Here is a 13,770-nt window from a genome sequence, read left to right as displayed (position 1 = left end):
GCAGGTGAGAGGAAGCTTGGTAAGAGGAAGCAGTTTTCCTCCAGAAGACCTGCAGAGAATGTCTATCACTGAGCACACTCACAGGGTCCTTTACCAATTAAGACAGGACCGTGTGTCTCTTTGTCAACTTCGATATTCAGCTTGAAGTGCAGCCCGTTCTTTGAGCAAAAAGTGTCCGAAAAGACATTTTTAATGCAACATTTATTTCATGCTATGCCCTTGTGTTTTCATACAATCATTTTAAGAATTACAGTACAGATTTAATAAAGATAGCAAATCACTCTCACCAAATTTTAAAATAAAGCTATATATTAAGTATTTTTAAACTCATTTAACAATCCTATATGTGATCTTTGACAGTGAACTTCATTTTGGCACACAGCTCTTATGTCCTTTGGGGACTGCAATCGAAGAAATATACATTCCACCTGAAGCTCAGGTGACAGAAAATCACGATTGATGGCAACAACCAATTTCACCCAGCCAGCCACATCAAAGTGCCCTGGGGTTATTCTGCTCATTTATAGGCAAAGAAAAACAGACTTCTCAGCAGCCTGCGGAGAAGAGCCAGTACTCACAGTTTAAAGCAGGCCCCGGGAGTGGATCATCTCCACCGGACCTTTGAAAAGAAAGTGTGGAAACCCAAGACTCCTGTTTGAATGGAAAGCAGCGATATTCTTAACCTTGGTGTCTGTCCTTCCAAAAGAAGCCAGCTGTCACCAATGGTGTAAAGTCCGTCACGGCACATTTAGGTGAAGATGGCTTGTCTTCCTCATCCCAACTACCATCTCTTGATCTTAGCCTTAGTTATTATGCCTTTTGGATATCACATGTAGTCCAGGCTGGCCTTGGATATGGTGATCCTTCTGCTTCTGCAGTGCTGGGATCAGAGGGGTGAGATCCTAGGCCTGATAAATTATTCTTTAGATAGGGTCTCTGTGTGAGCCCAGGATAGCCTAAAACTCCCTTCTCCAACATGAGTCTTTCCTTGCTCTGGGTCACCACACCTAGTTGTAATTAAACCTCAGGAGGCAGAAATGGACCAAAGGACAATGGCGGTTTTCATTTCGACAAAAGATGGTCTTCTAATTTGCACATACAGTGCTAACTACAGAACAAAAACTGTCTTCCTTCCCATCATTAAAGCATAAAAAATTGCACACAGACATCTAAAAAAAGTTTAGAATATTTTGTCTAGTTTTGTTTTGTAGGTCAAGTCTCTGTAGCCCCGTCTGGCCTTAAGGTCATGGCAATTCCCCTGCGTCAGCTTCCCAAATGTTAGCATTATAGGTGTGAGTCATCAAGCCTGGCTTTGAAAATATTTTTTTAAGGAACAAGAAGGAAAGCGTCCAAGGTGCATAGGTAAGTTATATCAGGCAGTACGTATCATTTCCTCTTTGAAGATCACAGACACACCAATACACATGAAGACCAAAATAATTGAAAAAAGGCATGGTAGCTCAGGCTTGTAATTCTAGTCTTCAGGAGGTTGAAGCAGGAGGATGGTTGAATTTGAGACTAGCCTGTGCTATATAGTACATTCCCAGCCAACATGGCCTACATTCAGAATAAGAATCTGAAACAAACAACAACAATAAAAGATGATATTCCCTTCCCAGACACCAGGTACTGCTTTGATTTTTGAGTACATCATGCCATAGGCCTGTTTCAGTTGCAGAAGGTTGTACTGCAACAGGGCTGGATGGCAGCAGATTCAGAAGGTGTGCAGCTCAAATTCCTACCTGACAAGTTTCATGAGTTTGGGTATAGCACAAGACCGTTCTATACCTCATTTGTTAGTCAAATAAGATAATTAAACTGTGTACTACATAGTACACGGCACTAACATTTTAGGTCTACGGACTCTGAAAATATCATTAGAAATCGGACTTCATTGACATTCCCATCCAATGGTTGGATATGAATTTGGACCCAGAGAGCCTAAAGCTTTCAATAACTACCTTCAAGGAGCAATGACTCCTTTTTTGCATTTACTTTTAGAGATTTGGAAATGGCCACAAATTCCATGCAAGTCTTCTCATAAAAGATGGTATCTATTTCCCCACTGGAATTCTCCTGGATTCTGGGCTAGTTTTATTTTTTTAATTTAAAGATTTATTTATCTTAATTGTAATAAGAGAGACCTTAACTCAAAGTCAAAAGATATTTGCTGAGGTAGCAAATGTCCTTTGGCACTTGACCTTTAAACTGGGAATGAGAAGAACCAAGTAAAACAGTTAAAGTGTTCTTCGCTCCCTCCCTGATGGCTAGAAGGAGAAGCTGTGTGGAGTACAGAGAGGCGCTTCCAGTTTGGCTAAAGGGAAATTATAGGATCTCGGGTTCAAGACAAACGGCATTCACAGGTAAGCAGCAAGAAGAATGCAACGCCGCACAGGCATCCCTACCTCTTCTGTCAGTCCAGAAACACCTAAGACAGAAAACAGCCGAGACTCCTCTGTTGGGGTTTTAATGCTGTCTGAGGGCAGGGCTGTGAGCCTATAATCCCACTTAGGAAGTGGAGGAGGAGGAGCTTGACACTGTCTCAAAACAAGCAACAAACACAAATGAAAGCCACGTGGTAAGGTCTCCTACAGAGTTGCTGGGCTGTTTTGAGCGTATGATGAACCAACCTGTGTTATGAGTCGGTTTCTTCATCTATAAAATGGGTGATGACGGTATAGACCTCTCAGGCCAATAAAAACAAACAAACAAACAAACAAAAACCCATGAAGTCTTCAAGAGCCCTGAATATAAAACCTCTAAATAGGAAGTCTGCGGCAGACAGGCAAAGGGGCTTTAGCATCAGAGAAATGGGCTGTGGTTATGTAGTTATCACAGGTGCTTGGACTTAGAGACCATTATTGAATCTCCTCAGTCCTAGTGTCCTCATCTAAAAATGAGGGTGATAACAGTTATCTTAAAAGGCTGTGACAGGGGATGAGGAGAGCATAGACACTAAATGCCACGGCAGAGAGCCTTGCTCGTAGCATAAGTGTACTCACGCGGCATCTTTTTCAGACAAGGATGGGTAATACTAGTGTCAGCTATCCCGTAGCGCTTCAAAATCCCATTTTCTTACCAAAGCTAGAAAAGTTGGATTAGCATATATATGCTAATAAAATGCATATATGTGATAACTAAATGCATCCCACCAGTACCAATACATGATGATCACCTCCCACTAAAAAATTACTGAGGCATAACAATTATTTTGTTAATGCATAATAAGAAAGCAGCCTCTCTGTTCAAAATTTAGTATGCAAAATGACTCTCTCATTTGGTACTCTGAGGACTATCCTCTCCACACCAATACCCTGAATGTATCCCCCACCCCTCCTGGTATACAGGGTCTCCTAAATCTCGGGCTTACCTGATCTTCCTGCCTCCACTTCCTGGGTGCTGGGATTACAGGCACAGCCTACCATATCTGATTCTCTGGGAGTCTTTTCTAGATCAAAGAAACACACGCAAGGGAGATGAAGACTTCCAACACAAGACGGAGGCGGCAGTGGCAAGCAGACCTCTAAAGGAGCAGCACGTACCATGACATTAGAAGGCTTGCAAAAATCCAGGCTAAGAAGGCGTTTTGAATCTCAACTTTGTTGCACTGGAGCCGAATCCCTTAAAAGTGGACGCTGGCAAAGTGCAATCTCAGCAGAGGTTTGACTTTGAGTCTTCCATGGGCATGCACAGACCTCTTTGCTTTCACACCCAGAAGACTTCAAATGAACCCCAGAAAGCTGCTGGAGCCCATGCATGGGGCAAAAGAGAACAGAGGGTCACAGATTGTCTCCTTGCCCATCCCCACCACCCGGGGCACGGAGGTTTGTTTTATTATTTATTTATGCCATACCTGAAACAGGTTAAGCTGAAAATTGGTGATAAAGGAAGAAATTAAGGAGAAGTCAGTAGCCAGGGGAGACCTAGCAAGCCCCACCACCCCAGTAAGAAGATTTAAATAGAGAGGAAAAAGTTACTCCGCGATGATGGCTTTTAGGCCGTTGAATGCTTAAGAACCTTTGTGGAAATTCTCGTTAGCCGGTCACATTCCTAGGGTTGGTGCTTTCACTTTAAGGTGGTGAAATCTAGGCTTATTTAACAGCCTCAGGCTAATTTTGGTGAAAAACCTTTTTTGCTAATGTGGGGGTCTCACTATGTTGCCCAGGCTGGCGCAACCTCCAGAATTCAAGCGATTCTCCTCTTGCACCCCGTGCCCTGAGTATTCAGGACTGCAGGCGCTGTTTCATTATCCCTGCCACGAAAGAACAATAGAAATGACGTAAGCTATATAATAATCATTCTTCTGAAAATGGCATTTTCCCACGGTGCTATTTCAGCAACTTTCTGCAACCACGAAAACCAATGGTCGGGGACTACGGACTGGGCTCTAGTAAGGCAATCCCACCCCAAAGGGAAACTGTTTAGCTATTGTCATCTACATTGGCACGAGCCCATGCGTGTGCAAGCACGTGTGAGCGCACACCGTTTTTGAGAGGGGCACTCACACTGTGAGCTGAGACTGGCCTTGAACGGGGCAGCTCTGCTTCTGCCACGGCCTCCTGAGTGCTGGGATTAGGGACCACCACACCCCCTGCTGTGTTTTTTTTTTTTTTTAAAGATGTGTTATCCAATCCCTCCACATTCAAACACTGCATGAAATTCAAGGTGTGCATGGACAGAGAAAAGATCTGTACGTCCCAATTATCCATTTGACTGGCTGTCATGTTATGTCATTGCTGTGTGGTCCTGGGACAGGGCACCAGCAGGAACGTCTCTGTGCTCAGCAGTCTAACTCCTCCATGACTTCCATGACGATGGTCCGTGGGCCTGTCAGAATCAGGTTGCTCACGGTGCGGTAGTCTACATTCAGCACGTTGAGCCCGTTGACAGAGACAACGAACTGGCAGACCTGAAGGGGTAACGGAAGGAAATAATGTCGGCTTGAGTTGGGGTGTAGCTCAGTGAATGAAACGCCTACCCGCTATGCCCATCATCCCAGCACTTGAGGGGTAGAGGAAGGTTCAGAGTGGTTATTCTAGGCTATATAAAGAGGCTAACCTGGGGTAAATGAGATCCTGTCTCAGATACAGACACAGTTACACATACACACACACACACGGAGGGGGAGAGAGAGAGACAGACAGACAGACAGACAGACAGACAGAGCAGATAAAGAAGAATAAAAAGAGGGATGCTCAGGTTTTAAAGTATCCACCATCCAAGCAGGAGGACCAGAGTCTGGATCCCCAGGAACCCATGTGCAGTGGTTTCAATAAGAATGGCACCCATAAGCTCATATATTTGAATGCTCAGTCACCAGGGACTGACACTGTTTAAAAGGATTAGAAAGATTAGGAGGTGTGGCCTCGTTGGAGGAAGTGTGTCACTAGGGTGGGATCTGAGATCTCTCTGCCTGTGAACCTGGATGTAGCCCGCAGCTAATGCTCCAGGGCTATGTGTGCTGCCATATTCCTTGCCATGATGACAATGGATTTACGCCTCTGAAACTGTAGGCAAGCCCCCAATTAAATGCTTTCTTTCATAAGAGTTGCCTTGGTCATGGTGTCTTCATGAGAGATACGAATAAATTCAGTGTTGAAAACTCAACTAAAGGATTTGAGAACTACCCAAACCTTCGGGAACCCACCATTTCGTTTTTTATTGATTTCTGACAAAGTAATATCAATATAAACTTAAAATCAAGTCTCAAAGTAGCTATACCTATTGCCTCTACAGACTCAAGTCAGAAAACATCAGAATCGTAACTTGGTTTCTGATTAAAAAAAAAAAGTTATAAGATTTGGAATCCTAAAATAGGGATTTATGACCTATGTCTCTATGATGAGGACCTCAATTAAAGTAGGTCACTTCTCCGCTTATCTATCATGTGTTTCATGATATAAATATGCCTCATTTGGAGCTGGGGATGTACCTCAGTTGGTAGAGCACTTGCTTCACATGTATAGAGTCGGGGGCTTGCACCCCAGGACGGCACAAGCTCTGGGAGTGCTAATGTATACACAGATCACCAGCACGTGGGAAGTGGAGGCTGGAGGGTCAGAGGTGAAACATTAACCTTGGCTGGTTGGAGGCCAGCCTGGGCTACATCAGATTCAGTCTTAAACAAGAAATAAAAATAAATAAGCATTCCTCATTTGTAAAATCAATAGGTAAAAAATGTCTATCTACACAAGTTCAATCACACAGCAAATTTAAAGCATTCTGGAAGATACCACACAAATGCTGGGTTTACTAATTCCTCAGTCTTTAAAAAATGGTCATTTCCTAGCCAGTGGTGGCGCACGCCTTTAATCCCAGCACTCAGGAGGCAGAGGCAGGTGGATCTCTGTGACTCTGAGACCAGCCTGGTCTACAGTATGAGTTCCAGGAGAACAGCACTACACAGAGAAGCCCTGTCTTGTGGGGCAGGGGGAGTCATTTCCTTCACGTGTAAGTATAATGTAGTAAGCGGAATTGTATTTCTTCAGTGACCACGAACCTTGACATTTCCGTTCCTTGCCTTTGTTACTGGGGTGTCTGACACACATTCACCATTTCTCCTGTCCCATTCCCAAAGCTGGCTATCAAGAATTCAGGGCACATCTTGACTGTAACCAGCACTTTCCAACCATGGTCAAGGTCATGGTGGTAACGAGGTCACACAGCCAGATCACAACTCACCCAGAACGGAGCCATGAGCACTTGTGGGGGCATTTCCCACTCAGACCTAACTAGGCCATTGCCTTTGCTTTCCTCTGCCAAAGAATGAGAGGAATGCCACCCCTCCCACCCAGGGTGCTGGACTCCAGATCTGTGTTCTTTCCTCCAAAAGACTGTCTTTGTGCTGCTACATGGGAAAACAAGAATCGCCAGCCAACCCTCCACAGGCTCTGGGATAATTGTGTCTCTGAATCACACCACGGTCATGTTACTCATTCGGTCTTCACCACAATTATGCCGACATCCCACACCGCTTGTCTTAACTAGCCAACATGTGAGCGTTGGGGAGTGTTAGGGACGTCACAGAGAAATTTAGCTGGAGTCATGCTTCTTGGGGACAATGTGGAAATCCCACCAAACCAGGTCAGATAGCTACTGGCTGGTAGTCCCTTCTAACCTGGGCAAGTGACCTTTCATATGTCACAGCCCTTCATTTAAATATTAATTTTAAAGTTAATTAAATTTTATTTGTATGTGCATGAGTGTGCCAGCATGGGTTGATGTGCATAGGTGCCCAAGGAGTCCTGAAGACAAATCCCCTAGATCAGGAGTTATAGGTGAATCCCCCAGAGCTGGAGTTACAAGCAGTTGTGAGCTTGGTGTATACGCCTGGAACCAAGGCTTGGTCCTTCTGCAAGTACTCTTAACCACAGAGCCATCTCCCCAGCCCCACCACAGCCCTTTCCACTTCCTGCTTTTTCTTACCACTTAGCTGATGACCACCTGAGTTTGAAGAGCCTGGCTAGGCAGAGGTAAAGAGCTAAAAGAGAAAGTGGCTGGAAGCTTCAAAGATGGAAAGACATCTTAATAGTCTCCTGCAAAAGGACTGTACTCGGCTTCCTCTGTGAGTGACTGAAGGCATTTCCACCCTATAAGGGCCGACAGACCATCCCCTGCTTGTAGGTATTTTCGCCATCGGCACACTTGGGTGACAAAGATGCCCCCTCACCGTGACTAAACATGGTCCCACCTAAGGTCTCATTTTTTTCTGCCTTCCATTTCTCTACATCTGTTTTTCTTTTCTTTTTCTTTGTTTTTTAAAAATCTAACCCATTTATCCACAAAACAATAAAAGAGAAATACAACTTAATATCCATACTCTAGGATATCATTTAGCAGCAAATGAAAACAAGCTGTAAGACAGACAAACATGCAACAGTAACAACAAAACAGTGGGAAACTTTAAAATAAATTCCACCATTGATTGTAAATCTCTCTCTCTCACTTTTCTTTTTCTGTTTTGAGACGGCGTCTTCAGCTCAGGCTGGCCTTGAACTCCCTGTTTAGCAGAGGATGACTATGAACTTCTGACAGTCCTTTCTCTACCTCCAGGTACCAGAACTACAAGCCTGAGCTACCACACCCATCTCCCTCCCCCAACCCTAATCCAGGAACTCCTCTGTCTCATGTGGTTATGCCCATGAGGTTTCCACCCTGCAGTCACTCTGCTCCAGACACATAGGAAATCTTTTCAGAGGTTCCCCACTACTCCTCAGCGCAGTGTGGACAGAATCCGAGCAAGGCAGCCTGGCCTTCTTCACTCACGGAGCCATCGGACTCAGTCTCCTAGGTGGACCACTCTGGGGATGTGTAACATGAGAAACTTTATTCTGGGGTCCCAAAGTCTTCCCTACTCCTGTCCTTGGTCAACCATGGGCCACATGACTTGCTCTTTATTGTCCTGTGCATCTGATAGCTCCCAATCACCCTAACTCCCGACTTCAGGGAGCTGTTTTCCTTCGCTGGCAGCGCACACAATCACAAATAAAATCTCTATGAGCGAACTGAATGTCAGAGGTCAGTGTTCAAGGTCATATAACTAATGGCCACATCTGGAATTTGAGCTACAAGTGACTGAGCATCTTTATCGGGATACTAAGTTATAAGGAAGATGTACACATCTGTGTAAAGCAGAGGACCGTGTGTGTGTGTGTGTGTGTGTGTGTGTGTGTGTGATAGGCACATTGACTCGACATCCCATGTGTTGTAAATCCTGCAATCTTGCCATTCTGTTTTTCGGCTGCCATCTTGCCTTTCAGCTACTAGGTGGCAGTTTACATCATCACCGGCTGCCGCCACCAGGTGTGGTACATTTTTGCGAAGCAGCATGTGCCCCTTAAAGACCCGAGCATCCCCAGATCACTCTCTCTGTCTTGTTCATTCTGTCTGTCTGCCTGCCTGCCTCTCTCTGTCTTTCTCTCTCATATCCCCATGACGCAATGGCCTGTCATTTTCTCATCCTTCCCCCAATAAACCTCTTGCATTAGATCTGTTGTGTGTGGTGTGATCTCTCAGCGGCTCACGTGGGCTGAGCCAAAGGTACCTATTTCTCACTGCCTTATATAACACCGTGCATACAGAGTTCAAAGCGTTAGGTATCTTCCTCAATTGCTCGCCACCTTATTCCCTGAGATCAGAGTTCTCACTGAACCTGGAGCTCACTGATTTGGCTAAGCTGGCTGGTCAGTGAGTTCTAAGCAGCCTTGTGTCTCTGTCTGTCCAGTAGCTGGGGTTATAGGAGTGAATAGCCAGCCATGCCTGGCTTTTGTACATGGGTTCTAGGAGTTGAACATAGGTCCTCACTGTTTATGGAGCAAGCTCTTTACTTATTAAACCATGTCCACAGCTGTTGGTAGTGTTTCCCCCCCTCTATAACTCTTAGACTTAAGCAGACTCAGGTCTGCTCAAACACTCACAGTGTGGTGGTACACTCACATAATCTGAGCTACTCAGGAGGTTGAGGAAGAAGGATTGAGAGTTCAAATCCTGCTAGGACTGTAGAGTATGAATCAACCTCAAAAACCCAACAAGCAATGTGGGTGTGGCATACACTTAGAATCCCAGCACGAAGGAGGTGAGGCGGGAGACTGGGAGCTTTAGCACACAGTGAGTGCACAGCCAGCCCAGACTACATAAAACTTTATCTCATAAAAGCTACAAGACAGCATAAAAATTAAAAAAAAAATGTATGATGTTGATGCTCTTTGAATTCCATAACAAGATTTTTATTCAAGTAAACCTGGATTATAAAACAAGCAAGGGATCTCAGTCAGGGTTTCTATTGCTGTGATGAAACACCATAACCAAAAGCAAGCTGGGGAGAAAAGAGTTTTATTTGGCTTACACTTCAGCATTGCTGTTCATCACTGAAGGAAGTCAGGACAGGAACTCAAACAAGACAGGAACCTGGAGCTGATGCAGAGGCCTTGGAGGGTTGCTGCCTACTGGCTTGCTTTCCATAGCTTGCTCAGTAGGCTTTTCTTTCTTTTTTCTTTTCTGAGACTCTTTTCTTCTCATGTTGTAGACCAGGCTAGTCTTTGACTCACAGAGCTCTGCCTGCCTCTGCCTCCTGAGTGCTGGGATTAAAGGCGTGCACCACCACCACCCAGTTTTCATCATACTTTCTTAGAGAACCCAGGAGTACCCGTCCAGGAATGGCATCACCCATGACGGGCTGGCTCTCCCCATCAATAACTAAGAAAATGTCTTACAACTGGATCTTACGGAAACATTTTCTCAATTAAGTTTCCCTCCTTTCAGCTAACTCTAGTATGTGTGTGTCAAGTTGACATGTGTGTAACCAGCACACCTGGTGAGATGGACCTGGGATCTACCACTTGGGAGGTTGAGACAGGAAGATGATAAGTTTAAGGCCAGTCTGGGCACTGTAGGGAGACAGATCCTGTCTCCAAAAAGGAAAAAGAATAAAAAGAGGCTAACTATACTGTCTGTATTTAAGAAACAATTACCATACCTTCTCTAATATTCAAACTTGGGACTCACCAGGTCTTCAGAACAAATCTGAAGCCAACTTGGGCTACACAGTGAAGCCCTATCTCAAACATAAACCCCAAACAAACAACACTAACAACAAAAAGGGGGAGCTGCTTTTCTGCTCCACTTTCTTTCTACTTATTTTATATCATAATTACTTTAAAAAAATCAAACAAGGGGCTAGGGAAATGGCTCAGTGCGTAAGAGTGCTTGCTGCAAAAGGATGGACATCTGAGTTCAGGGGCCTAGCTCCCAGGGAAGAGGTGGATATGGCCACACATGCCTGAGCTCTATTGTTGGAAGGGACAGGCAGGGGAATGGTGGAGGCTTACTGGCCAGCCAGTTTAGAGAGAGAAAAAAAATCTCGTGAGCTTAGTGAGCTTCAGATTCACTTCGAGATCCTGTCTCAAGAAATAAAGTAGAAAATGACAAAGCAGGACTCCTGGTGTTTTCTTCTGATGTCTGCATACATATGTATGTCAAACCTATGTGTCATGTGCATGCATACACATACACACACACACACACACACACGCTCCCTTTTCCCAGTTCTCAGCAAAGGGATCATTTCTCACAACCACATAACTGAGAGTTATTTCAAATCTTTTCCAAGAATAAAGAAAAAGCGCCATCCAAACCTTTCTCATGCTTATATCCTACAGGGTATTTTTAGAGTCTGGCTGTTGGAAAGACGTCATCTCTCCCTAAGTGGCCTCAATAACTGCTGTGGTTTGAGCAGTTTCTACATCCTGTTGTTAAATGTTCCAGATTATCTAGCTCCACAGGCCCCACTGTGTATTCACGAGGTAACTCATGGTGATGGGTCTTCAGGTAGCATCCTTGGTACACCACACTTTGCAAACCCAACACACATTACCGGTAACAGCAGGAAGCATACAACCCGGGGGGAAATTCCTTGTCCTCTATGCTAAAAAGCACATGTGCACAAACACACAGAATACATGACTGCCTCCAGACGGGCCACTTTAGGAACATAATTTCTCCTTGCTGGGCTAGAAGCTGAAATGTCCACCTCCTGGAAGTGATGGGGATTCTGGGAAAGCGGTCATGCTTTCCCTCTACTTTTAGGTACCTTTACCACACACCTGTTTGCAAAGATCATGTTGCAGTTGTCCAGTTTCCGTAGTTGTGTCTGTTTGTGTATGCACATATAGGGGAACAGGTCTCTGTGTGTATGTGTGTGTCTGTTTGTATGTGTGCAGGTGTGTGTGTCTGTCTGTCTATACATGCATGTGTACAGAAGTCAGAGTCTGGTGTCAAGTGTCTTCCTCAGCCACTCTCCACCTTATTGTTTTTGAGACAAGACTTCCCACTGAACCTGGAGCTCACCGATTTAGTTCAGCTAGATTGGCTAGGCAGCAAGTTGAGGGAGCCCCACCCCACCCCCGTCTCCACCTTTCCAGAGCTAGGTTGACAGGCACACCACTATGCCTGGCTTTTGTGTGGGTGCTGGAGATCCCAACTTAAGCATTTTTTTTTCCAGCGGAGCCGTCTCCCTGTCCCCTCCTTTCTTGTTTTGAGATATGGTGTCACGTAGCCCAGGACTTGAACTCACTAGTGAGCTCAGGCTGACCCTGAACTTCTGACCCTCCTGCATCTACTTGTGGTTGCACCCAGGGCTTCACAGACGCTAGGGAAGCATTGTGCCGACTGAACTTAACCCCCAGTCTCATCACCTGCATCAAGGACGCAGAGCTCTAACTTCCAAGGGAAAGGGTACAGACACATTCCCATTGAGACACAGAACAAAACCTTCCTGTGACAGACACATGAAGCTGGGGTTAGGACGCAGCTCTGAGTAAACAGGCTTAGGAGAGAGGTCCCAGGCAACAGCGCCGGTCCTTCTGAGTTAACAGGACGAAGGAAGTGGCACCAGGCACACTTCAGGGTGTGATCAAGTTGGGACGAACACCCAGGCAGAACTCCAGCCTTCTTTCAGATGGAAAGCCAAATTAACTAAACCCCCTGCCTCTCTCATCCCTCTCCCTGCACCAGGCCTGGCAGATGTGCCCTAACTTCCAGACTGATGGGGTGCCCGTGGGACTGTTCAAATATACACATGCTCACACGTGGCTGGAGCCCACCATAGTCACATAGCTGTTTGGCCTGAAGTGGGAGTGAGGCTGGGGAGAAACACAGCTCCGCCAGTGCACCGGAGTCTTCTCGGTACCTGGAAGTTGACAGTCACCACTACTTCCTACTCCTGATCAGATGAAAGATAAAACAGGTGTGAAAGAGCCTGGGGCTGGAGACAGGGCTCAGCTGTTAAAGTACGTGCTACCCCTATTCTTCAAGAGGATCCGAGTTCAGTTCTCAGGACCCACATGGGAGTTCACAACTATCCTTAACTCCAGTTCCAGAGAACCTGGTGCCCTTTGCTGGCCTCCGCTGATACTGTGTGTGTGTGTGTGTATATCAGTGCACAGCCCTACACACAGCAAAACACCCATATACATAAAATAAAAATAAATAAAATCTCAAAAGAGTCTTGTATTGATTAGCAAGCCTAATTAGGGGAAGCTTAATTAATGACACAGGGGAGCGGAGACAAGGCACTAAGTAAGACAGTAGGATGTGCTTAAGTAGCTCTGAAGTCCTCAGACATCATCCTGATCAAGGGACCATCAAAAGGGGACCAGCCTGGGAAGACAGCTCAGCTGGGAAAGTGCTTGCTTTGCAAGCAGGAGAACCTGAGTTGGCCCCCCAGGGGTGTGGTGGCATTTGCCATCTCAGCCTTGAGGGTGGAGACAGAAGGGTCTCTGGGACTTGTCAGTTATGTTAGCCTGACTGCTAAGTTTCAGGCCAGTGGAAGACCCTTCTCAAACTAAGGTGGAGTCCGCTGGCCTCCACATGCACACACAATCACCTGCACTCATGTGTGCCTCTATGTGTGTGCGTACACACGTGTGCATACACACACACAAACACACACACACACATTTTAAAAGGCTCAGATGATCCTCAGAACATAGATGTTAGCATGTTCAACCATCATTGCTAAGAATGAGCACCCTAAGAAGTTTATCTCGGAGGCTTCGCTGGTCTCCTTCCTTCCTCCTTCTCCAGTGGGGGCTTCTCCACCGGTGACACTAAGTTAGGAACCAGGGAGTTAATACCTAGTCTCAGACGGTTACCCCTGAAGCTGAACATTACTTCCCTAAGTATGAGTTCCCCTATTGGATACATTGATACATTGAGAAGGAAGAAACATAAAAACCAAGCCAAACCAAATCAAACAACCCCACGTGTTTCTTT

General features: G+C 45.5%; 1 protein-coding gene across 1 annotated transcript in view; it reads right to left on the bottom strand.

The window, feature by feature from the left end:
* Positions 1 to 200: 200 nt before the first annotated feature.
* Positions 201 to 13,770, bottom strand: part of Deptor (DEP domain containing MTOR interacting protein) — a 145,293-nt gene continuing 131,723 nt past the window's right edge. The window contains exon 9 of the mRNA XM_057792215.1: positions 201 to 4,909. Coding sequence (XP_057648198.1) covers positions 4,781 to 4,909 — 129 coding nt within the window. The 3' untranslated portion in view covers positions 201 to 4,780. The remainder of the gene's footprint in view (positions 4,910 to 13,770) is intronic.

Source organism: Chionomys nivalis, chromosome 17 (assembly GCF_950005125.1).
Source record: "Chionomys nivalis chromosome 17, mChiNiv1.1, whole genome shotgun sequence".
In the NCBI taxonomy this organism is placed as follows: domain Eukaryota; kingdom Metazoa; phylum Chordata; class Mammalia; order Rodentia; family Cricetidae; genus Chionomys; species Chionomys nivalis.
This window is presented reverse-complemented; position numbering and strand designations above follow the sequence as displayed.